Source organism: Penicillium solitum, assembly GCF_028829755.1.
Source record: "Penicillium solitum strain IBT 25940 chromosome Unknown utg000002l_segment0_segment0, whole genome shotgun sequence".
Taxonomy (NCBI): domain Eukaryota; kingdom Fungi; phylum Ascomycota; class Eurotiomycetes; order Eurotiales; family Aspergillaceae; genus Penicillium; species Penicillium solitum.
In genome coordinates, this window is record NW_027072122.1 from 580028 (window position 1) to 605344 (window position 25317).

The 25317-nt window shown below is 48.1% G+C and overlaps 8 protein-coding genes across 8 annotated transcripts; 5 read left to right on the plus strand and 3 right to left on the minus strand.

The window, feature by feature from the left end:
• Positions 1-3507: 3507 nt before the first annotated feature.
• Positions 3508-5326, plus strand: N7455_003851 (questin oxidase family protein; the record flags this gene model as incomplete). The annotated part of the gene is made up of 5 exons (XM_040959462.2): positions 3508-3904; positions 3960-4262; positions 4330-4689; positions 4767-5171; positions 5229-5326. 5 exons carry the CDS (start codon positions 3508-3510, stop codon positions 5324-5326), a joined length of 1563 nt encoding a protein of 520 aa, XP_040810103.2.
• An 891-nt stretch (positions 5327-6217) lies between these two features.
• On the plus strand, positions 6218-8577 carry N7455_003852 (uncharacterized protein; the record flags this gene model as incomplete). The annotated part of the gene is made up of 2 exons (XM_040959421.2): positions 6218-8448; positions 8499-8577. 2 exons carry the CDS (start codon positions 6218-6220, stop codon positions 8575-8577), a joined length of 2310 nt encoding a protein of 769 aa, XP_040810154.2.
• A 958-nt stretch (positions 8578-9535) lies between these two features.
• N7455_003853 (uncharacterized protein) lies at positions 9536-10996 on the plus strand (the record flags this gene model as incomplete). The annotated part of the gene is made up of 1 exon (XM_040959475.1): positions 9536-10996. The coding sequence occupies one exon, from the start codon at positions 9536-9538 to the stop codon at positions 10994-10996; it is 1461 nt and encodes a 486-aa protein (XP_040810092.1).
• A 371-nt stretch (positions 10997-11367) lies between these two features.
• On the minus strand, positions 11368-14160 carry N7455_003854 (glutamine-dependent NAD(+) synthetase; the record flags this gene model as incomplete). The annotated part of the gene is made up of 12 exons (XM_065604610.1): positions 11368-11477; positions 11534-11951; positions 12014-12056; positions 12110-12113; positions 12173-12507; positions 12590-13167; positions 13220-13311; positions 13361-13386; positions 13442-13631; positions 13693-13751; positions 13804-14073; positions 14132-14160. The coding sequence occupies 12 exons, from the start codon at positions 14158-14160 to the stop codon at positions 11368-11370; spliced, it is 2154 nt and encodes a 717-aa protein (XP_065462161.1).
• A 393-nt stretch (positions 14161-14553) lies between these two features.
• On the plus strand, positions 14554-15917 carry N7455_003855 (NAD(+) diphosphatase; the record flags this gene model as incomplete). The annotated part of the gene is made up of 3 exons (XM_040959400.2): positions 14554-14650; positions 14707-15153; positions 15214-15917. 3 exons carry the CDS (start codon positions 14554-14556, stop codon positions 15915-15917), a joined length of 1248 nt encoding a protein of 415 aa, XP_040810077.2.
• Positions 15918-16141: 224 nt separating this feature from the next.
• On the minus strand, positions 16142-16903 carry N7455_003856 (uncharacterized protein; the record flags this gene model as incomplete). The annotated part of the gene is made up of 4 exons (XM_040959472.2): positions 16142-16183; positions 16239-16367; positions 16675-16734; positions 16787-16903. The coding sequence occupies 4 exons, from the start codon at positions 16901-16903 to the stop codon at positions 16142-16144; spliced, it is 348 nt and encodes a 115-aa protein (XP_040810139.2).
• Positions 16904-17453: 550 nt separating this feature from the next.
• N7455_003857 (DUF3176 domain-containing protein) lies at positions 17454-19444 on the plus strand (the record flags this gene model as incomplete). The annotated part of the gene is made up of 3 exons (XM_040959465.2): positions 17454-17986; positions 18045-18211; positions 18267-19444. The coding sequence occupies 3 exons, from the start codon at positions 17454-17456 to the stop codon at positions 19442-19444; spliced, it is 1878 nt and encodes a 625-aa protein (XP_040810140.2).
• Positions 19445-19636: 192 nt separating this feature from the next.
• On the minus strand, positions 19637-24184 carry N7455_003858 (uncharacterized protein; the record flags this gene model as incomplete). Its single annotated transcript, XM_040959429.2, has 2 exons — positions 19637-23713; positions 23771-24184. 2 exons carry the CDS (start codon positions 24182-24184, stop codon positions 19637-19639), a joined length of 4491 nt encoding a protein of 1496 aa, XP_040810153.2.
• Positions 24185-25317: the final 1133 nt, after the last annotated feature.

A 25317-nucleotide genomic window follows, 5' to 3' on the forward strand; every position in this document is an offset into this window, starting at 1 on the left:
TTCGTCGAGATACCGACAACATTGAGAGAGCTGTCACCGAGGAATCAGAAGATATGACTCCTTCTCCAGAGCGACAGAGAACAGATTACCAATACCCTTTCTCATCTCCCACTCAACAAGCTTCTCCCGTTCAACAAGCTAGTGTGTCACCAAGTCGTGAGATCACACAAGCTCCACCAGTTCCTCAAGCCAGTGTGTCACCAAGTCGTGAGACCACACAGGCTACACCCGCTCGACAAATCAGTGTGTCACCAAGTCGTGAGATCACACAGGCTATCGATACAACGGAGACAACGACAAGCACTGAGAACACACCGGTTACTGCGAGATCAGAGATGTCACCAAGCCGTGAGATCATCTCAATTGAGTCATCGCCAGATCCTATCTCTCAGGACCCAGCTACACCGGCTCCCACCCTACCCCGCCGATCGAGACGAGCGAATATCGGGATTGCACCTGACCGATACCACGATCCAAAGCAGAAACACCTCGCTGTCGAGTACGAGAAACGAGACCGAGATATTCAACGAGCTGCCACAAGGGCAAAGGCGAAGGACTCGGGCGGTAACAACGTGACGGAGGGTGATGGACAGGGGTCTGCGGGACCTAGTGCGATGTCTGCAACAGCTGATGTGACAATGGACAAAGTCGATATTGACGAACCATTTCTCTACAATGGAAAGCCGCTATGCGCAAAGGACGTTGACTTGCCATCTACGTACAAGCAAGCGCAAAAGAGCCCTTTCTGGCCTCAATGGCAAGAGGCTATGCAAAGACAACTTAGTGATCTCGAGGCTAAAGGCACATGGAGCTTGATCCTTAAGCCGTCAAAAGCTAAGGTACTGCCAGGACAATGGAGATTCACTGTCAAATCCAACACCAGAGATGAAGTCTACGATTTCAAAGCACGATGGGTGGTATGTGGCAACTTCCAAGACAAAAATGATGGAGAAACATATGCCCCTGTCGTCGCCGAATGTATGATCAAAATCGTTCTCACACTGATTGCAGTGTATGGTCTAAAATGGAGGCAAGTTGACTTCACTGCTGCATATCTCAATGCTTCACGTGAAGATGTGGAGACAGTCTATATGAGACAACCTACAGGTTTTGAGTACGCAGATGCACAAGGAGACAAGAAACACTGGGTGTGTACACTCAATCAAGCGCTCTTCGGATTGCGAGACTCTGCTTTCCTATGGAACGAAGAGATGGACTGCAAACTACGTCAGATTGGCTTTCGTCCGCTGGATGATGATCCTTGCGTTTATATCAAAGGCAAAGGCATGAATTTGACTATTATGATGATCCATGTTGACGATTTCATCATTGCTGCACCATCCGACGATGACATTGAGCAAGTTGTCAGCGAACTTCGTCAGTACTACGACTTGAAGGACCTCGGTGAGCCAAAGCAGTATTTGAACTGTGCGCTCGACAGAGACTACGCCAACGGGACAATCACTATGTCACAGAAAGCGTACGTGCAAAAGGTGCTACGTATGGCTAAAACCTCTGGCTGGAAAGACACGCCATTGCCAGCTGCATGGAGAGAGACACCAGCCGATGCGACCAATGCACTAGATGACGATGCTTTTGATCAATATCAGTCTATCGTGGGGATGTTAAACTGGTTGGCAGTCAAGACACGACCAGACATTCGCTTCGCAGTGACACGCTTACAGCATCGACTAGCAAATCCCACCCTTTCTGACTACAAAGCAATGCAACATGTTGTAAAGTATCTGAGACGAAAACCTGACATCGGAATTATCCTCGGTCGAACCGGTGAACTTCGCTTCTATGCACACACAGATGCTTCACATACAGACTGGGAAGATAGCAAATCGACAGAAGGAAATGTCTGGTACCTTGCCGGATCACCTGTTATGTGGTCTACGAAGAAGCAGACGATCACGGCCAATTCGACGACAGTTGCTGAGTGGTGTGCACTGGATCAACCTAGTCGTGATGCAATGTGGTTGAACAAGATCGCACGATCATTTATGCTCCCAGAGCAGCGTCCTACAGAGATCTACACTGACAACATCAACTCACAATTGCTTCTCTCGAAGAAAGGAGGCAAATCGGCGAACAGATGGCTTAATCTTCGTTACTTCTTTGTCAAAGATGCAGTGGCGCAAGGACATGTTGAGATTCATCGAGTGAACACCAAGCGAAATGCCGCAGATGGATTTACCAAGGCTCTTGCAAAGGATCAATTCAAGATCTTTACCGAGCTAATTGGCATGTGCTAAATCCACAAGAAATTTGCAGAGTTTTACTATGTATGCCGGAACTGGAGATCTTGAGAGGGAGTGCATGCAGGATTCTATGAGGGGGATGTTGGATGCCCGGATGCCTAAGGCATCACATGTAAATAGAACCCAGATAGTTTGCCTGCTCTCTCGTCCTCTCTTTCTCCTCTTCGTCCACCAGAATACATACAGTGCTTTCTCTATGAACTTACACGTATTGTATCAATATTAGTTATATTCGAGAATACCGGCTGTGTACAGTAGATGGATAGTGGCAAATTATTGTAATATATTGTTGGATGCCGGATGCCTAAGGCATCACATGTAAATAGAACCCAGATAGTTTGCCTGCTCTCTCGTCCTCTCTTTCTCCTCTTCGTCCACCCGAATACATACAGTGCTTTCTCTATGAACTTACACGTATTGTATCATATATGAACTTTCCGGATACGTTGGGATCTGTCATGATATCCATGGAATGAAGCCATAACCGCGGGGTTCAGCCCCACGAACCAAAGTTCCCATAAGTTTCTAGCTTGAACTTCACCAATATAAGATCAGCTATGGAAGCAGGTTAATAGAAGCCTGTAAAAATCCAAACAGGTGGGTCCCGGAACCGTAGTCAGGGAACTCATCCTTATGAACGTTTAAATATAAATATCTTATAGATATTAAAGCAATAGACAGTAAGAGACATCCTTGGTCTCACGCTGCGCCAAATTACTAATATAAATTAGGGTCTAGAATGGTGGTTTTGAACCACAACTCCGATTTAGGGCTAACTCTGGTTGTACTATGGTTCACTAAATCCGCAAATAAAAACAAACCAGCCCCGACAGCCTAACGGTTTAGGGTCGCATCGGTAATTTAGTGGTAGAATGCCTGATTGCAAATCAGGTTGTCGCGTGTTCGATCCACGCTCGGTGCTCATTTGGATTCTTTTTTTTCCCCGAGGGAACGAGATGCCAAGATTTGGCAGATACGAGGTCCAGGGCTGGAGGGCTGGCCCATATGCTGACCGATTGAAACGATTCCTATGACGTGTTGATCGCAACGGAAAGCCGAAAGTCCGATTTCTCCGCTTTTCATGTTCAGAGCTTCATTACTCAGATTTAATAATTGTACGACTTTGATAGGCTCCATTGCTGGATTGGATTTCCTGTAGAACCGTCTAGCTGCTCTGACAGTTGTACAGCTCCAATTATATTACTAAATACATGGATCGGATGGCTTGAGCTATATAAAGGACATGCTTTCCCGCGTTCTTCAGTGTCACAAACATCATTTGTTCGGATCAAAACCTACTACAAACAACTCTCGGCTTCTCTTGTTGAATAGTACTCGCTGCTATTCCAGTCTATGTCCACCGTTTCAAACAGTTGTCTCTTCGGCTTCAATATTTCCACCTGCTCTACCCCTTCCGCGACTAGCCGCGCAATACAGCTCGTATAGTTCCAACGTCGGGAATTTTTCCCGGGTGACTTCATCCAAAATGGCCACCGCTACTAAGATTAACCTGTCGCCGGTGACAGATTCAGGCATCTATAGCTCAAGGGTGAGGGAAGACACTGCGCAGACAGTGAGTGAGATCTTGCAGGAAGACTTGGATATCCACCACGTCTTCTTCAATGACCAACACTTCCATAGTATGTTCTTTTCAGGCTAAATCCCCACCAAGAACTATATCTAATATAGACACAGATCACATACCTCATCAGCTCCTTAGTATCTATGCTCTTGGCGCAGCACCAGAGGATATCAAGGCTGGCTATGAACGAAATAAGACTTACCAGAGACCCGCCCTTCCAGCGAACCGAGATGTCATCCAGTCTATGCATGACATCGCCAAATTCCAAGAGTGCTTTGGGAAAGAAGAACATTACCCTAATTACCTCGCTTTCTTCCAACACGAGATCGATGCAAAGGGCGTCGGAGAGGTTCTGGGGGAGTATGTCTTCGCCGGGGATGAGCGAGCTGAGAGTATGATGTGTCGGATGTTTGCCGGTAAGTATATTTTCTACCTAGACGTGGTTATATTGATATTGTATCTTCCTCAGGCTAATGAATTCAGGCCTTATCCATCCGCTCATCCAGCTCGGTTTCGGTATAGAGTTCAACCAACCCGCCATCGTAGCGCAAGGCCTTGCCCAGACAGCAGTCCATGATGACTGGCTGGGTCGTGCATTCTTCCTACCCGCGGAGAAGATGGCTGGCGGTATTGGAAAATCGGGACAGAAGTCGACCCTCCAGCTCATAAATGAGATGCGGGCAGACAAGGCTCTTGTTGAGAGTGTGCAGTGGTCTGACAGTAATAAGATCATGGATGGGGTGCTTCATAGAGCACCGGAGCAGATGCTGAAGTATGCTTCTCAGTTCACTGTGTCCGAGGATCAGGTGGAAGAGCGGTTGGCGGATATGATCAATACAGTCGGTAAGTCTAGCGTTGGAAGTCCTAGGTGGTGTTGTTTGAGGGATGTGAGTGAGGGGCCACTGCTGAAGTTACCTCAGTCTACTATACCAGTGCCGCGCAGCGTCTGACCAGAGAGATGAGACTTGATTTCTTCTTCATCCATTGTGTCAATTCGTCCATCTTCTTCTCTAAAATTAACAACCTCCCATTCTTGAATCAGCGATCCAAGCTGCGCATGCTGGAATGGAAGGGACGCATCGATCTTCTGATGTATACTTCACGTGGAACGCCAGACCTTCTGCTGGATGAGGTGGCCAATTATCCCATAAAGGAGGATTGGGCACAGATCTTCGCGCGAAGCATCGCCCATCCCGGTGACGATGGACATCTAGCCAAGCTAGCACGGGCTTTGGCGCATGGTCAGAAAGTCTGCCAGGCATATGAGAGCAAACACCCCGAGATGCAGATCAAGGGAGATATGTGGCTTAGGATTGGCAATATAGGTAAGCAGAAGGACCTGAGAGTGCAATCTCCCCTTTGCCTAACTAACTGCTCGACAGCCGTTGACTCGACGGTCGAGGAGGGAGATAGACCGATGTGGGTTCGCTCTACTGGATTTGATGAAGCATGGGAGCCCCAAGAGCGGGCGCATATGTAAAATGGGGAACACAGTGTCTTCACGACGATGTTGTGTTGTTTTCTTTCTGCCTCCCAGAATGGTATCGTTTAATACCAAATTGATATAGTACCATAAATGCGAAGAGTAATGTACAAAGTCGTATAGCTATTATGGTTCAATCTCTGTTTTAGGGGGGGGGGCATAAGGTCTGAATGCCTTCTTTCGGCATGGCAGAAGAATACGAATACCTACCCAGGTTTCCAACCTTCGAAAGTTCGGCTAGCGTCGCAGGATTGCACTATATGAAGCTTTTGATCCTATACAAACCCATCGCCATAATTTTACATCGTTTACATGTCCCCTAGTCCATATATAGAAATGGAGCTTTGAATGGACCTGGATATAACCACCTAAAGATATGGAGATACATTATGAATAATTTACATTATACTGTGTAGAGCGGGTTCGAAATCGCACCTTGCAGGAGTTCCTATGATCGTTAATACCCATCATATGACCGTCGCAGTCTACGACAGCCTATTACCGCGAGTGCGTCAGTTCAGGTTTTGCCTGTAGTATAGTTTATAATAGGATTTTATACATTTGAATGCATCCTCTATAGATATCTAAGAGGTATTAGATACAAAAATACCCATACCTTGAGCCTAAAAAGACTAAAAAAAGAACATTTGAAACCAGCACAGCGCTTACAGCCCTCAAGTAGTACGGGCGACTAAGTATGCCACCCTGGACATGACTCGCTCATTATGCAGGTGATATCCAATGAGAGAGTGATGTCTAGGGTGGCATACTTAGTCGCCCGTAGAGCACATCGGCCTAAAACGGCCAACCCCGCACCAAAGTATCATTTCGCAAATCAAAAAGGCCCGAGTTCCGTTCACACTACTTCGGTGCCTTGATACCAGCAAGATGAAAATATTTACGTGTATTGTGCTGTTGATGGGGGTTTACGGGGTAGATGCGAAAGGTAGCTTCCTCCAGTCTCCATCTATCGTTGGCACCAACATCAATATCGCAGAAGCGATCCATACCACCACCGTTAAGTATGATGGGGAGGACGGTATCTTGTTTCCCCAAAACAACCGCAATGGATGGGTCAACCCTGAAGATTTGGCTCCTATGCCACAGTGCATCGCCCAGCAAGATCAGTCCACCTGGCTGCGTGCCATGACGAAATGCACCAGCAAACGATGTACCTCGCACTTTGGATTTATCTGCACCCACCACCAATGGCTGACTCAACTCAGCTGCCTCAGCATTGCATTCTCCCCCGACGTTATCAAAAGTTATCTCCCATACTGTGGTCGATCGGTTCTCGCCAAAGCGCAGTTGTATCAATGGATTCATATTATCACAGGTCGAACGTGGCTTGTCGATGTCGGCGACGCGAGCGGTCTGCAAAGTCTCTCCCCAGACTCCCTAGCTGAAGGGTATGCGGCCGTTGACGTGAGTCACAATGCACCGACATGTCTGAGCGACTCGGTTTCTGCTTCATCGATGGAACCATTTCAACATGTAATGGCCTCCTGTGGTTTCACAAGCACCACCCAACACACCGGAAACGCTGCTCGTCCCTGGGAATATAGTGAAAGGCTACGGTCTATGATCGCTCTGGATTTTGAAACTGTTGGTTACGATCTCGTCCAGCGTCACATCTACGATCTGGTCCTGCATCGCATCAGTGATGGCGACTATTTTGACAAATATTGCTTCTGCAACACCTTCAATATAGATCTCAACAAGGAACCTTGTTCAGGGTCAGGACAATTGGACTTCACGAAGGAGCGTCTCTGGATTTATGCCACCTGTGGGTCGACATCCTTACCCGAGAACTGGGCAGACACACTTAAAACCACCCAATTCGCGTACATTCCCATCGAAGATTGGCACTGGCCCAAATGCGTCGTAGATATGCCGGAGCAGGTGATCGAGCTTACTGATCAGTGTGCAACCGATGCTTGTGAGGTCGGTGGCTACTGCAAAATCAAGCGCGCAGTTGACAGGGCTTGCTTTTGTCGCAACATCAACTACGATTCCTGCGGAGGGTCGTGCCAGATATTTGAGACACGAATTGACTATATCAAGTGGCTCCATGATCTTTGTGGAAATGCGCAGGACTGGAACGGTCTGCCAGATAATTGGCGTCAATTGGCCGTCCCTATCACCCTCGACATAATTCCATGGCGTTGGAGATTGAAGCCATTTAACGATTCAGACATTACCCATACCCCCTGTTTGGGAGACGCCAGGACAACAGATAAATGTGCCTCGAATGAGTCTAAACTCACAAGCTTTGCTCTAGTCAATATAGCTACTTTCCTTGTAGTGGCTCTCAGCCAGAGAACAGGGATAGTACGTCGAATCGCACGCCGCTTTCCATGGAACTCGCAGCCGTGGCCATGGGCTGTCAAGGGAACATTAATCGCCACTCTGCAACTCTTTGCAAACCTGTTCAATATTCTTTTTATTCAACAAACCCCTGGCTATGAGAACGTTCCCGTTATTCAATCAATGCTCCTCTGGAGCTCAATGCCTCGGCCTACTTGGCTGACGATTTTGTTGATTGGTGTACCAACCTTTGGAGATTTGAAGTTCTTCGCGGCCGGGTCTTCTCTATTTGCTGAAGTGATCCTTCAGTTTCTATCAGCATATTACCTGCTTGTGACCGTTCATTATGGTCGAAAACACCATTTCTACTTCGGAGGCATGGACGGAGCGGAGAGAGGGGGACCCGCAAAAACGATGTATGCTGGAGCACTCGTGTGGCTTATCATCGTTAGCGTGGTGATTGCTCAGTTAATACGAGCTATTAGGATGAACAGGTTGACCGGACCTGGTTTAGACACACCAGATTGGCAGGGAGGCAAGCAGACAACATCGAAGATTGAGGAACTGATGGACCACTTGGATGAATGTTGCACAAGGTTAATGGGGAGTAGGAGCCCAGAAAAAACACCGTTGATAAGGAGCAAAGGAGGAGACCACACGGATTATGGCACTTGCTCTGTTGAAGGCCAAGATGACCGGGTTTCCCGGAAATCATTTGTGGGATTGTATGCGGCTACGGTCATCAGCATGCTCCTTCTCTGGATTGCGCAGTGGCTCTTTTGGGGTGGATTTATTGGACTTAGTTCGGAAGAGTACGTATTGCACAGTCATTACTTGGTCCATATCAACTAACCGAATATAGGTTCTGTCCTCCTCAACTTGGAGTCCTCACGGCTATCTGGGCTGCGTTCTCATTAGTAGGCGCTATCATTATTATTTAGTCAAGTTTATTGTCCATTTAGAGGCCTAGATCTATCACCATGTTTCATGAACTATTCAAAAACCGGCTCTCATAACAACATTAATCTAAAAGTGTCCATTTTCGTCAGCTAAAGAATTGTCACCTGGCGAGTCCAGGTGGGAAAGTAAATTTAAGACAATTGTAGTATCGAATTGTGTAAAGATATACGAGGTCTCGTAACAATTGCTTGCTCTATTGCTCATATCATGTAAAGTCATAGATATACGCTCCCTTCACTACTGAAGGCTTCCGGTATTGCCAGCATATTACCGGAGATGAAGCATCTCGAGGATGTCATGACTCGCAAAAAAAGACCGGTTCCGGATTATGGGTGCTTCGAGTCTTTCATCTTCAACACCTAGATCGTAAAAAGCATATTCAACGTCGTGAATATGAAGCCGCCTGACTATTAAGGATCTACTATGCCCAGGTCAACGTTGATGCTCCCGGTTTGCAGCCATTTAAATGTGTGTTCGTTTATTTTGAGACGGTTTGCTAAAGGATACGGAACCCAGGAGTTCTCCTATTCTTCTCCAAAAATGTATGTTTTCGACTCTTATCCCCATACTTCGGAGGTTGAACTATGGTTCCCGCTTTAGCTGCTGTGGGGCTTTAGCCTTGCAATGACGCCAGCGGCTCAACGGAATTGTGTTTGTGCAGAGTAAATATGTAGTATGCTTGTTAGACAGTTCTTGAATTGAATTGAATTAAAATGAAAGAAGAACAGAGTATCACATATTGTAAAGTCACACTGGGGAATAGGGCACATGAAGAAAACGAAACATTGAAAAAAACAATGCAAAAACGAAAATACATTGGGGATCACGTGGGACTGAGTGGGGCCCCCCAACATGTATTCAACTCTGCATCTCTTCACTTTTCCCTCCATCAGTCTACCAAGGTAGTATCTATTGTTATTCTCTGATTTCATCATAACCATGGGTAAGGAAGACATCAACCGCAAGGATGTTTCGACTCAGAAAGACTGGCCTGATGATGAGAACAACCCGTTCGTCGCCTTCCGGCGCTACGCCGATGAGCAGGTCTCCACCATGCTTCAGTCTATCACGGGCCTCCCTTCGATGGTAACTCAGCCTCACAATGGCCACTGGGATATATTCGCAGATAACCACGGCTACCAGAATCGAATGTCTCGTCAAAGAACCAGTGATAATATGGACAACAGCAGCTATCCAACAGACCAAGACAGTGGAAGTGGTTATCCGGGCAACCGAGATGGAGATGATCCACGCAACCATGGAAATAATTCACGACCACGCTGGCCTGAGAATGACGATTCATGGAGAAAGTGGTGTAATGGACCATCCGACTTCTTCGGCCTCGATTCCTTCTTCGACCGCTTCTTCGAGGACCGGTTCTTCCCTTTTGCGTCCCAACTTCTACACTCCGGCCACAACCTTCTTCTCCGAGATATGTTTGAGGACACTGACTCACCAACCTGGCCGATCGGATATATCCTGTTCAGCCCATACTCGCCTCTCCACCTAGAACGCCAAGCACAATACCAAGCGCACCAGGAAAAGGGCGTTTTCTCATCTCTCATGTCATCTTTGCATCTCAACTCCGACCGTGACCCTTCCGAACCGCAGTGGCGAGAAGCATTTGAGGATTTACTTCGACTCGAGAACGATAAGCCGATGCTCGATCGCAATGCCTCTGTCGCGAGATCCGAGTCCGGAAAGGACTGGCTACAAGGGCTTGTTAAAAGAGGCAGCTTGGGAGATAAGTGGAAGTATGTGTCTGGCAGAGATGGCCAGCCTTGGTCTGGTGTTACGCTCTCCGGCCGTGCAGGCCCAGAGCAGGACTGGTCTCGGTCTCGGTCTCTACCCGAGAAAGAGAAAGAATCTACAGATACAAAGGAGGCCGAGAGCGAGCTGGATCTGTACGAACGCTTCTTGAATGATATCGAAAACCGCGAACGTGAATTCTTCCGCGGTGTCTCCGAAAGCCCCCTTCTGCGTCTTCTCCTGGATGAGCGACGGGAGCAACAGGAAGAACTTGAGAAATACAGGCGCAGCCCTCCGAAGGCCGAAAACCAGCACAGCCATGACGATAATGAGAATTGGATTGATCTTGTGTCTGGCGGGAACAAGAAATCTGTGCCTGAAACGCCCAGGGATTTGCCGACCGAAATCGACACCAAGCCAACTGAAGCTATCTCGGAATCAGCGCAGCCTCGTGTCATCTCCACTATGACTCGAACAGAACGCGTGCGGCTTCCTGATGGCTCGGTTGAGAGCAAGATTGTCAACACAAGGCGTTTCGCAGATGGCCGGGAGGAAAGTGACGAGTCTGTTGAGGTGTCTCGTCCCCAGGAAGGGTTGGATTCCAGACCTGAGTCCGACAAGCCGAAGAACGGTTGGTTCTGGAAAGACTAGGACTCTGTTTGGACAATTTCTACGACGAACGCCGATCTTCCCTGGCTATGACTTTTAACATGATCTCCTTTCCAGCTCGTTCCCTCAGTTTATGATTTGCATATCCCACCTGTTTTCCGGATGGCGTTCCCTATCTCTTCGCAATTTTCTTCGCAGCCTGGTTGTGAGCCACGCGGCTCTGTACATTCGACTATTGCCTTTCTCATCCCGGGAGCAAAATTAAATCCTAGCTAGTTTGATATTTCATAGGAAATAATTCAACCATCCACATATTACTCAATCTTAATTACCATGGAGCCTTTCATATCAAGCAATACTTAAGCCAGGTACACAAAACATCTTGAAAATTCTAAAACCCACACGATGTACATCTAATCAGCCTTAACACTCTTCTTCGCTCCCTTACCGGTAGTCCACCCCTTAGACTCCCAGTACTTGACATTATCTTCCATCTTCTTGTACGCCCAAGTAAACGGCGGGTCTACACAAACCAAAGTTAGCAAAACCCCACAAATCCAAAAACGAGAAAAAACATACAAAGGAACTGCCTCAGATCATGACGATTATCTTCAGGCGAGTACTGCTCAGCATGGTAGCTAGGCGTAAGAACAGTCATCTTATGTCTGTTGATAGAGTAATAGTAGAAGAAATGGCGAGTCTTCTCGTAAATCTCGCGCGGACTGTACTCGTTACCCCACAGGTGAAGCAGCTTCTCGTACATAGAGTACGGGCCGAGCTTGGAGACTTTTCTCAAGTACCCGAAAACGCCTAGCTGCGCGTATGTAACGCCCATGTCGGCTTCGTCGGATTGGACGTAGTCGTGTGTGATGGGTTCCAATTCGGCGGTGGGTGTTGCGTGAATGAATTCTTCGAGGATTGGAAGGCCGAAGCTTCGGCCTGACCAGGAAATGAATTTCTTGAGGTCTACTTTGCTCACCGAGCCGATGGGGTTGAGCTGGTTGGTTTGGTTAGTTTGGAAGAGAATTTGTGATTGGATTTGCGGAAATTGATGCTTACATCGGCGGAGCTGGCATCGTACTTGGTGAGATAGCCTCGCAAACTAGATGGGTTTAGTCAGTTACCAGGATGGAAATGTATTTAGGTTTGGCGTACCATTCTGTAATAATGATTAGTGAAGATGTTCAACGGTGTACGGTGCAGATTTGAGAGACTTACCATCGACGTTAGACGATGCGAGAACGAGTAAGCCGCCACCACCAGGGCGTTGACGCACAGTCGGCAATAGCGAGGCAAACAGATATGAGAGAACCATTCTGAGGCGAGCCTGCACGTTCTGAAGCGCGGCATTCTCTGCTGGAGATCCACCGTGCATTTTGAAACGAGGCTGGAAGTTAGTGAGAACAGTAAAGAGATTCATGATAGAAGTGACCACAGTATCGAAATTGAAGTCAATGTGGTAAGAACCAATATCACTGGCAAGTCGAGTTGCTCTGTCCCGTGTCTCCTGGCCTGAGTTTTGTGTGCCCATGTAGCTAGTGTGGAAGATAGACCTAAAAGAATCGGTCAATGTTGATCCAGAGTATAGCATAGAAAGGTTTGGCCTGACAGAGGCTCCACAGTTGGAAGACTTACTTGCAAATTTCCTGGGTGGTGGTAGGAAGCCACTCTGAATCTTCTGGCTTCGCACACAATCGTCGGACATCCTTGATGACCTGCTCGTTCCCTTCGCGGACTGCCTTGAGCACTTCACGACACATGGAGTGCACAATGATTGCCGTGGCACAGCTGTCAATACCACCGCTCAGAGGAAGGAAGAAACCGGCGGCTCCACATCTCCGAAGGTAATCCCATAGCCAGCAGGCGGGCCCCAGAGAAATCTCCTCCTCAGGAGGATGGTACCGCGGCTTGATAGGTTGAGCAGTGGCGAGGCTAGGCTCGGCATCTTCGTCCCGGCGAGAAAGTCTGATATCGAGATCAAGGCGAACATAGGGCGACTGCTTGCTCGCTTGCATTCCACGGCTTGCGCTGCACCGGTATGTGCGGACTTCTTCGATGTCGACTGTTGCAGTGATGACTTCCACATCGTTCAGGGAGAACTGTGAGCCTTGGGCCACGATGTCACCGTTGACGACAATCATAGCACATCCGTCATAGTACAAACGATCACCATCGCAGCCTTGCTGATTGGCGTAAAGATAGATTCCGCCGCTCTGCGAGGTGTGAGAAAAGTGCTATCCTATTGTAGCTTTATTTTCCACTCACTAGTTTGGTAGCCTGGGTGATCAAATTGATCCGAGTGTCGAGCTTCTTCAGTTCGTGGTGGCTGCCCGAAGAATTGGAGATGATCTCAACACCTAATTCAGGTTAGACAATGAGCGAGGTAGTCTGGACATTGAGACTCACCAGCTAGGCCATATGGAACATGGGGGCTAAAATCGACCGTTAGAATCGCATCCAAAGTCACACAGAGAGCTCAAAACTTACCCATTAGGGGTGAAAAGTTCCTCACATGTCTCAAGACCCAGACATGTATCTCTCGTGCTGATAACGGCATCACCGAATGGAACCTTGTACTGGCCAGTAACCTTTCCAACAATTGATTCCAAATAGTAGTCTTCCACCTCCTGCGGACGCTGCCATGGCGTAAAGTGTCGGTGCTCGCGATAGTTGCCATCTATAATAAAAAAATGATATTAGCAACTATTTCCGGAAGTATAAAGAGCAATTGAACAAACCATTGGCAAGCCACATCTTCGGCCTGATCAGGACGATCTTGCGGTTGTAGAAAATCACACTTGAGAGGATATATCAGCTAATGCGATACCAGTTACATCGGCAATACTTACCGACAGTTGTAGCGCACATTGCGATGGCGAACCGGCAATCCCACGTCAACCACAATATCCTGGCAATCGGGGTGGTCGATGATGCGGGCGAACATTTCCCATGAGTGCAAGAAGGTGTCGCCCTCAAGGAAACCATCCAGAACTCCATAGCCGGTAATCTCGAGCTCCGGTCCAACGCGCAAAGTGGCACCGGCAGCCTTAGCTTGCCGAATACTTTCAATGATCCGCTCCGCGTTGCCCTCAAAGTCGAGAGCCCACTGGTTAAGAGAGCTAGAACAAGTTAGCACGGGGTTCTCTAGTATCCGGATAGTAGGTGGGTTAGCTTTACCATGTTGCTAGAGTTACCAGGTGCCCCATGATGCCTAGTATCACTGTGACGTCCGTGTCTTGTGCTTCGCAAAGAGGCTCGTCGGCGATAAGAGTCAAAAGAATGTGGTCACGTGTGTGGGGAGCTTAAGTTCCCCCGCTTCACTGGTAATAGTGTGACTGTAAATTACTATAATTTACCCTCCAATTGGAATCGTCAGTTAAAACCCGGTAAAAACGTGTAATCTTCTTGTATTCATGGATAAATGTCCCGAGGCCGCTGATTAATGCGATCCCTCACTTGGGCAGCCCTGAGCCCTCCAGGGCTGTTCCTGGGATTTCACTTTCTTAATACCTTGAACATAGACTTATGAAGTGATTTTTTTTTCTTGTTAATATTCTACCATTTTAGACATTTATTGTTGGCAATCTAGCTCTTACAGAATGAGCACGACCCCTCAAATCCCTACCCCAGCTCATATGCTTGCGGATTCCATGTTGTCCCGACACTTCGGCAAAGAGACGGTGAATTACTTCTCCAGTAAGAATTTCTTGAACTCTCATATATTTGGTGCAGTAGAGCTAAATAATTTGCAGGCTCTCCAATCAACCGTTTATCGTTCTTACGCTCTGACCACCCGTTCCTGTCTACGGCTCTGAAGCACCCTTCGACCCGATTTGTACTGTTGAACAACCTAGCCCCCTTGACACCGTCGCCGGCACAGCTACACTATGCCAAGTATGACGATGTGCGGAATCTTGTGCCCCAGGATACTTTCGATACATCCGAGGAAGACATGATCAAGAGCTATGACTCGCGCAAGACACACCCGAGCCTTATATTCCTTGGACTGGACGAGAGCCGTAAGGAAGGATGTATGACGTGGAAGATCTACTCTGGCACGCCGTATTTCGCAGTCGATGTGACCCCCAAGGGCCCTGAAGAACAGCAGACTGCAGCAAAGGATGTGATCAGTGTCATGGAGGCGAAGGGACTGTCTTTCTTCCAGGCGCGAGTTGTCATGTCCTTCTCCGCAGATGAAGGTACGAAGACGCGGTATTAATGTCTATATTGATAAAAGGGAGCTAACCAATTCGGGATAGCTGCTATCTACGCACAGGCACGTGCGCTGATGGACTGGAATACTCGCAACACCTTCTGTGGGACATGCGGACATCGTACTCTGCCCGTGAATGCAGGAACCAAGCGTGCCTGTCCGCCGACAGATGTTGCACGAGCAACCGAGGGCAATACGGAACAACGGCCAGAGTGCAATACCCGTACTACGTTGTCAAACCTTTGCTTCCCCCGTACCGATCCGACTATCATTGTGGCCGTTGTTTCCGCCGACGGCAAGCGGATCCTGCTTGGGCGCTCCAAGCGATTCCCACCAGGGTGGTATTCCACCTTGGCTGGATTTATTGAGCCGGCCGAGTCGATTGAGGATGCTGTGCGGAGAGAGGTGTGGGAGGAATCGGGTGTCACTTTATCCCGCGTTGTTATTCACTCCTCGCAGCCTTGGCCGTATCCGGCTAATTTGATGATTGGTGCTATTGCCCAGGTCAGTGACCCCGAGCATGAGACGATCTCTTTACTGCACGATCCTGAGTTGGAGGATGCGCGGTGGTTTGAGATTGAGGAGGTGGAGGAGGCGCTGCGGATTGGTGTAAGTGACTTGGGTTCCCAGGCTGGTCCGGAATACAAGGGCGGTTTGCGATTGCCCCCTCCTACTGCCATTGCCAATCAATTGATTCAGGCTGCTGTGAGCGCAGAATATTTTGCGGCAGAGAAGCAGTCTAAGATATAAAATCATGATTCTTATGATAACGCATCACTATATATACTATTGATGAATTTAGATATTCACTATCTCTCAACACTGGCAGTATGTATATAGACTCCCATTTTCGGTAGTCAATTATCCATTTAAATATCTACATAGGTATGACCATCTGTGGTTGCCAGGGTTAGATCCTTGTCACTCCCGCATCGTATTTGGAAAAAGACGATTTATCACGAGCCGCAGTAAAACTAGTATGTTTCATCAAGCTCCCCCTTGACAACATCAGCAGCCTATTGATGAGCATTAGAAAAAGGTTCACTATGTGCATATAGTCAGCTTACTCACTATGGCATCTTTGAATTTCATGACAATTGCTTCCTCCTCCTTAATGAGGTCTTCCTCAGCCGCGGTGATTCGATCTTTGTCGTATGTATGCGCTCGATCAAAGTCTAGCCAAACAGCTGTCTGAGCCATCTGTGTCGATCATCATGTTCCGCGGTTTTGGATCTCTATGCCGCACTAGTGCTTTATGTATCTGGTGAATACCCTCCAGGAAATTGTTCACCCGCTGTGGCGTGTAATTTTCCAAGGTGATCATTTCTAGGCCGGGGATTTACTCTATAAATAAAGCACTAGGTGGGTATTCGTCGTCTAGAAACTTCAAGTGAGGCTGGCATAAAGTGGGGTCAAACTTCCTTCTAGAATCTAGGAAGTCTGGCACAATTCCACGATCACAGAGTCCTTGTTCTTTCAGCCGAGTGTAGGCAGTGGTTTCAAGTACGTGAATGTCCAATTCACGACCTTTGGGTTCGTAGTAGCGTCGTGGCCCCCTTTCATGGTGCTATTTATATTAACAGTTATCTATGTATATATATAGGACTTCTTTGACTTACCACCTTCATGACACATGTCTGTTGGCGGATATCAACAGGAAATATGAATGAATGTGTAGATGCAAAAATCTCTTTCTTAAAAATGATTTCTGTCGGCTTGACATCGTCGAGTTTCATAGTTTCTGAAGTTCAAGTTGTTTACGAAAGACAAATTGTGGCGGGAAATTACGGTGGATCGACTCCTTGGCAAGGCCCAAGGGTCCAGCACTCCAACTGGAGTCCAACATCAATCCTCCAGTCCTGTCTTCGCAATCTTCTACATTGGGAATGCAATAGGATGCACATCATGCCCAGTCTATTCTTATCCATTCAGATTAAATGTCCGAAATATCCCTGAGGAAAAGACCTTCGAAGCGCCTTGGAGCGACGATCATCCCTTTCTCAAACTCAAACATAGCCCCGCATAGCCTCATGTAGCCTGCCTCATGTAGGCTGTTTATCAACATGGGGGCCAAATGGGGCCAAATGCCAACAGATGAAATGGCGGCACAGCATTGCTTAATATTAATGGCGTCCAGTCCGCTCCTTACAGACCCCTTTGGTACGGTCCATATCGACTCCGTACATCGATGTGCCACTGTCAGTGTTGAGACGCATCCCAAGCCCTAGGACTATACTCCCATCTTTCCCCTTGTTGCCATTGTGATCCGTCGAGTACCTCTTCGAAATGGTTCGGAATCAAGAACCAGAAGGGTCACCTGTGTCCCCTGTACATTCAAATGAAATTGCTCAAAATGCACAAGAGGCGAACGCACCCACACAATCGCCCAGGATCCTTCCCGTTGAGCCTCATCCAGAACCAGCAAATGAACCTCTAGTGCACGGCACGGCAGACCAGGAAACCAAACTAAAAAATAGAGAAAACCCGACCATATGGCAGCTTATCTCGAGTTTGTTCATCTGGGAGGTACTAGCCATGGTCTTATCCTCGGGTGTTCTGGTCGCGATCGTTGTGATCCTGACACAATATGACGGTCGTCCTCAACCGGCCTGGAGGTTAATGTCGCTGAACTCGGTAATCTCCTGGTTAAGCACGGTCTCGAAAGGGTGTGTCTTATCCGCTATCAGCGAGGGAATAGGACAACTCAAGTGGGTGTGGTTCACACCAAAGAGCCGACCCTTAGTTGATCTGGGTACCTTCGATGGGGCTAGCCGCGGGATATACGGTTGTGCGGGCTTAGTTTGGAAACTACGGGCAAGGTATGTATCTATGTATCCTCGCGGTCGTATGTTGACTAGGGACTTATGATATATATAGACATTTTGCAGCTCTAGGCAGTCTAGCCGTTATCCTCGCCATCGCCTTTGACCCTTTCATCCAAAATTTGATCCACTACTACCCTAAACTCATTGCCGACTCTTCGGGGACTGCAATCGTGTCGAGCAACGCTCAATACGATGCTATAGGTCCTATATTGGAAACTGGTAAGACGTTGAGTGGTGTTATTTTGATATGAATGTCCCTAACCCAAGTGTATAGGAACCTTTTACCTTGATGCGGAAATGAAAGCCAATATTTACAACTCGGTATTCAACAGCGACACGTCAAAGCCATGGTCCATTCCGCGGTACACCTGTAGCTCAGGAAACTGTACCTGGGATCCAATAGCTACACTAGAAATGAGGGCGAGTTGCACGAACATAACAGATCGACTGAAAACCGAATGCAGTAACCAAGACGACAAGAGACCTGCTTCAATCGAGCCCATGTGCTCTGTGTCCATTCAAGGTGGCACTAGTAACACCAATAATATCTCCGCGGCTTTCCAGTTGAATACATACAAGGGAACGCCAATCGTGATAGGATCGTCGGAGAGTTTCATCTACACAAAAAGCCTCATCCCTGCTATCCAACTTATCGCCCCACATGACCTGCCAGAAGGCCAAGTGACATGGAAAAACACATTTTCAAAGGATTTCAAATGGGAAGCCATAGAATGCAGCATTGAACCTGTTGTGCACAGCTTCCGCGCAAACGTCACCAAGGGCGTTTATCACCAAGAAACACTAGGCATTTCGAAGAATGGATCTTTCGACAACTCAATCCACAAGCACTACCGCATGCATCCCCCCTGGGGACCAGATATGGGCGTTGAGCCAAACAAAGAGTTCATGATACAGAGGAATTCACTCGCAGCGATCCAATACTTTTTCCAAAACTTCTTCGCTGGCCGAGCGCGGCTTGATCTTTTCGGTTTTACTTTCACTCCTGACAGCAAGGAATATAAATACGCGACGGCGGATTTGATGCAGTTCATCACACTTGCGAACGTGACGGGTTGCGCCGTCGGAACTATCAATAAAATGCACTGTGCTATGGATAATGTTGCCCAGGCTATGTCAAAGGCTATTCGGGATAACGCGTCACCTTCGAATGTCACTACTGCCGGACAGGCAATGTCCGCCAGGACACATATTTCCATTCATTGGCAGTGGATCATTCTTCCGGTGTTGGTGTGGCTGTTGGGCCTTGTCACGTTGGTAGGCACTATTTGGAAGACTCGCACGGCTAGGATTCCCACTTGGAAGAATGAGACGATGCCGCTCTTATCTCTGTATAGGGATGGTCAGAATGAGAAGCCAGAAAGTGGTCAAGCGATGAAGAACGAGAGGGTGATGTTATACCAAAGCGAGGGTAAAATGATGCTGTCTGGCTAGTTGTTAGGGATACAGACAGGTGTATGCTGCATTTGTTCCTGGAGAATAGAGATGCCGATATGTATATGAGAGAGTACACAATACTACCGAAAGATTTTGATTTGTTCATGTGAATTTGTTTGTTTCACTTCGTAGGTACATGGGAATTGTGACAGATGCCACGTCAAGTATCAAGATATTAAGACAGCCATTTCAGATATTGGCATACAACGTGCCATCCCGTAACTCGTGAACACTGCTGCTTCCACTGTTTGGAGAACCGACCTCGGTGTAACGAGTGCCATCCCGCAGTTCATGAATAGTGACTCTTCGGTTGCTTTTGCGCTTGCGCTGAGAGCCACGCCTAGAATCCGGACTCCCTGACTCACTTGGCACTTGACTGCTTGGGGTCATATCGCGCTCCTGGCTGTCTGTCTCAATAGCTGCCTGGAGCATATGATCTGCGACCCTATCCGAGCCAACTTCATAGTACCATCGACGTAAGCCAGAGGCGTAGGCACGTTCCTGCGCGTCATATTCGACAGGGGGTCCGTTCGTCTCGGCATCGGGACCCGAACCGTCGAATACTGCCCATGCGCTGGAATCGACGCTGACAAGCATTACGGTGTGATCGAGGCTCCGGACCTTGAAGTCGCGTAAGAGGATGGCGTTGCCTTCTGCCAATGATGGCATTGAAGCCTTGTGGCGCCGGAAAATCTGAGCACGAAGAGTCGTGCCAGCCATGGAGGGATCGGTAAGTTGAATAGTCACGAACCAGTCTTTCGAACCGGATTTGGCTCGGGTTATCGGCGAAGCGTCGTGCACGATTGAGATGGTATCGACTAATGCATTGTAGTGATCAATGAGCGTAGCAAGCGGGGCGAAGTAAGAAAGCTTGCTACGCAGTCCAGAGGCATTACGATCAGGTACTGGGGGATGTGCAGCGGGAACTGCTGATGTTTTTGGGGATTCGGTGCTGATTACAACCTCCAAAGAGCGGCTAGGTTCGGGCGTTGCTGGGGGTTCTGCGGCTTCAGCGAGTTTTGAAGGAGAAATGGAATCATCATGTCCATCAACGTGCATCTCTCGCTGAATATCCTTTATGGGTTCTGCTTCAAGACCATCATCTTGGTCGGACTCCGGGGAGCCCACAGGCTGCGACATTCTATCTAGACCAGTAGGGACGTCATTTTCTTCAATCGTGAATGAAGTTTCAACTTCAATATCATGAACCAGCTCACGTGTGGATGTATTTTCCTGGGTGAGGTCTGGGGTCAAGAGTTGTTGCTCAAATGAAGGCCCAATGGATGGCGAGACTCGGCCGCCAAGGGCCTCAGGTCCCTCGGGTCCTTCGACAGTCGGTTTATGTTCATGTTTCAACAAAAAGTCGGCCGTGGCATTTCCAGCAGATGAAGGGATATGCAAATCAGATTGTCCGTCCACAGGGAGATACTGCCCAGCATGACTTTCGACTTCCGAGGATGGGCCTTGATGATGAGATTCAGGCATATCAAGCAAATTTGGATCAACATTGCCTGGTTGCCCCTCATCAGAGTTCTGATCAACTGGCACTTCCATCTCTACGCCAACTGTGGCCGCATCATGATATTCCTCGTCGTCGGCTTCTTCGATGAGCCCTGCATCTTCCATTTCTTCATCTTCGTCCTGCTCAGGGTTGGGTAATACCATTTCAGATGGATGGTCTGTTTCATAGTAGTCTCGGGTCGACTCATCATCATCCATGTCACTCTCGTGAACTCGATCATCTTCTTCATTGTACTCGCGCTCTTCACGTTTCTCTACGTCAGGGTTGGCCGCAGTGTAATATTCGTCGTGCTCAGCTTCTTCGATGAGCTCCGCCTCTTCTGTTTCTTTATCTTCGTTTTGCGCAGGGTTGGGCGATACCACTTCAGATGGATGAGGTGTTTCGTAGTGGTCTTGGGACAACTCGTCGTCGTCCATGTCGCTCTCGTGAACCCGGTCATCTTGTTCATCGTATTCGCGCTCTTCACTTTTCTCTACGCCAAGTGTGGTCGCAGAATGGTCCTCGTCGTTGTCAGCTTCTTCGATGAGTTCTGCGTCATCCATTTCCTTGTCTTCATCCTGTTCAGGATTGGGTGATGAAACTTCAGATGGATGCGCCGTTTCGTAGTGGCCTGAGGTCGGCTCGTCGTCCTCCATGTCACTCTCGTGAACTCGATCATCCTCTTGGTTGTATTCACGCTCTTCGCTGTCTTCGCTCTCGTCACCTTCCTCGCTCTTTTGGCGCTCAGCAATGTCTGAATCTTCTTCCTCAGCTCTGTGATAGCCATCCTCTCCACCGACGTACCACGGCCCTGGATATTCCTGTACACCAGTTGCAAACTCGGCTGTAGCTGGAGGGACATCTGGATATCCAGATTCAAAGCGGTGTGAATGATCCTCTCGTTCTGCTGACTGCGACGCCGACGCTACCGGATAATTGGAGGCAGGCTCATCATCACTGTCACTGTCGAGCACGATTATTTCTTGGTTTCCCGTCTGCGAAGGCACGTTGTGTTCCTGCTCAGACTCTTCACCACTGAACTCATCTTGGTCCAATCGTGATTCCAAACGAGGATCAAAAGGATAGTCCTCGTCTTCATATTCATTTTGTGAATCGTAATTTTCCACTGACTCCGCATAGTACACTTCTTCATCCTTGGCGATTTCATGATTTTCTTTACTGTATTCTTGACTGGGTGAACGATCGACGTCGTCTTCCATTTCTTTTTCCTCCTCCATGTCTCTCTTCCTTTCGACTTCCTCATCTCGAGCGGTTATCATTCTTTCGAGGGCATCAATCGCATCCTGATGGAAGGTGGCGGGTGGTTGTGGATAGTTGACCGACTGAGGCTCTCGCTCAGAATGTTCCTCGTGAGATCCAACATTATCACGAACAGTTTCAATGCCAAGATCAGCTTCGGCAATATCTGAGCCATCGATCCCTTGTGAGGATCCAAGTGATTCATCTTCTAAGCCCTCCGAGCGCGAAGATGATGCTGAACTATCGCGCCATAGGTAACTGGCATCAATGAGACGTTCGTCATCTGTTTCATCTGATGCTTGAGCTTCGTCGGCGGGATTTTCGGTGCCCGTATCAGCTTGAGCGGCAGCAGATTCATCGTTGACATCAGGGGAGTCATCCGATTTACCTGGCGAGCCCGAAAGTGGTGCTGGATGGTCGCGGTTAATACTATCGACGGTATGCTTCTGCTCTGATTCATTTGACGTTTGAGCTTCGTCGCCGGTAGTGTTGATGATCACATTAGCATCAACAACATCTTCTGATTCCTCAGTAACTTCGGTGTTGATTATCTCAACTTCTTGTTTTTCTGGTAGACCTTCTAAGTTCGGATATGATGCTGAATCATCGGGGAAGCCAAAACCGGCGCCCAGGACATGTTCTTGCTGGATGGGTTCAACATCCGGATCAACTGGTTCCACTGTCGCTGTATGAATGGGATCAATGGCTTCGATGTGATGGGTTTTGATAGATGATGCTGCGGGTGTTGCTATGGTGCCCATTTCCACAGGAACAGATCGACTCTCCTGGGACTGCGTGGGCGCAGTCCATGGCAGGGGATAGTCAGACGAGCCAACATGATTAGATACAAGGGGCGAAGGGACCGGGAGCCCCGGAGAAGGGATGGGTCGAATCTGCGGTGTGTCCGTTGGCAGATGAAAAGGTGTTCCATCTTTATCAACTTGTTCATGAGACAAAGCATTTGACTCGTCGGAAGGTCTTTCAAGGATATTCCCAGTCAATTCAAGGGAAGGTTTCGCGAACACCGGAAGCGGATCTTGTGGTGAATCCTCTGTGGCTGTTGGAGCTTGGGCAGCATCCGGCATCGGCTCGTCTGAAGGCTCACTTGCCAAATCTGCCTCATCGAGCTCTTGGTCGATAGATTGCATCAAAGCCTGTTCCCAATCTACAGGGGCTTCTTGCTCATGGGGGCTTTCTGGCTCGTTGATAACACGCCAATCCTCCCTGTGCAGGCTATACCTCGGCTTTTTTCTACCTTTCCCGGGAACAAATCCGTCTTCCTCCGCAAACGCATGGAAGGTGGAACGGTTTGTTCCTCCGAATGAGGTTCGGGCAGACTCAAGGAATACCGGAGATCCCCAGAGGCGTGCACTAGAAGGCAGGTCGAGTTCGGGATTGATCGATTTCCCACTAGGAGTTGTAGGCGGTGCGAGTTCGGTTTCATGCGGTGCTGTCACTTGCGGCTCAACTGATATTACCAACGGGGGCTGGGAAGATCGGTAGATCTAGAGGGACAGGAATCAGTCACTGGAAAACACATATCCAGTTTGGGAACAACATACCTCGAGAAACGCGCCATTCTCCCAGTGCGCATCCCACGCGACTGACCTTCCCGGGGTTTGCTGGACGCCGTCATTGCTGACAAGTTTGATATCTTTCAAGGCCAGACAAACAGTATCCCCAATCCCGACATGTGATTCTGCGACCTTTTCTGCGACGCGCCCATGGAACGTGGCCTTGATTTGTCCTTTGGCGCCCCTCAGGCGGAAATCCGGCTCCGCTAACAGAAGGCTCACAGACTTGGTTGAAGAGGAGTATGGCCACACAAGTGCCACAGCTGCGAGAAAAGTCTTTTCGGCCAATTCCTCAATGTCGGGAGAAAGCTGAGCGATCGGAACTCTAGTCAAATGCGCCAGCGCATTCGGTGCGGGAGGCTGCCCGGGGGACTGCTCGGGGGACTGCTCGATCGCATTCATTGCGCCGGTTTTCCCAGGCCCGACTTGTTGTTTTGTCAAGCTGTCCACATGTCAAGCAGGAAGAATAGTTGGGATAAAAAAATAAAGAGTTTTTTTAAAAAAAAAAAAAAATGCGACTAAAGAAGACCGAGGGCTGAAAGGAAAATGTAAGGGAATATTTCGTGCAACAAAGAGATGACAAGCTGAAGCTCCGTCGGGTAATGGTACAGTAAAAGACATGAGGGGAAGGGTGTAATGTACGTATTGTGAAACCCAAAATTACCCCCTTGGATTGTTGATTGTGTATGTACCAACCTCACCGAAGGATCGGGATTAACATTAGCTATGATGCCTTATTAGATCTTTCATCCAGTAGAACACTATATATTATCGTGAACAATCTAATTTAAAAATACTACCGAAGCTATAAGTAGGTAGAGCTGCAGGGCTGGAATTTCCGCTTGGGCCAAGGGGCACCAACTCTGTGTTTCTTAAGTTCAGCTGAGCTTGTGGAGGCATTATTATATTATGACTATACCAATTAAGGATTAAATGACTCGTAGAAGCTAGTGGTGACGAGCTAGACTCTATTGATCTGAGGATCGTTGAACAGGGTTTATTTAGAAGCAGTAACAAAGTCCCGGGGGCTATCCTTCGGACAACAAGTTGCAATATACTCCGTACGTAGGCATTGGAATGGTTTATGCGGGATGGCCGAATATACCAAAAGGGAAACTGAGACCATCCGGGTTTCCTATTTAGGTAATTCCAACTCCGCCTCTCGTATGTCACTCCATCTATGGGATTGCGATATTTCAACGTTACGGGGTTAGATATGACAACTATGTATCAGGGAATTGGCCACATTTTCAGAGGCAAACCAGGGGTTTCTAAATGAATCGATGAGCCACACTGAAGACATACCCACAGAGTGACAGCAGATTCATTGCTTCGAGCAATCTTGCAAAAAAAAGACTGGCAAAATTAAACAATTCCATAAGTTAATAAAACCCACTCCCAATCGAAAACATTGTCCATTTCATACATGTCAAGCTTATACCCTGGAGTTGAAGATGCGTCATAATTATGTGTGACTTAGACTTCTATCGATATGAACAGGCCAAGAGGCAGTATTCTCTTATACTCTCCATCAT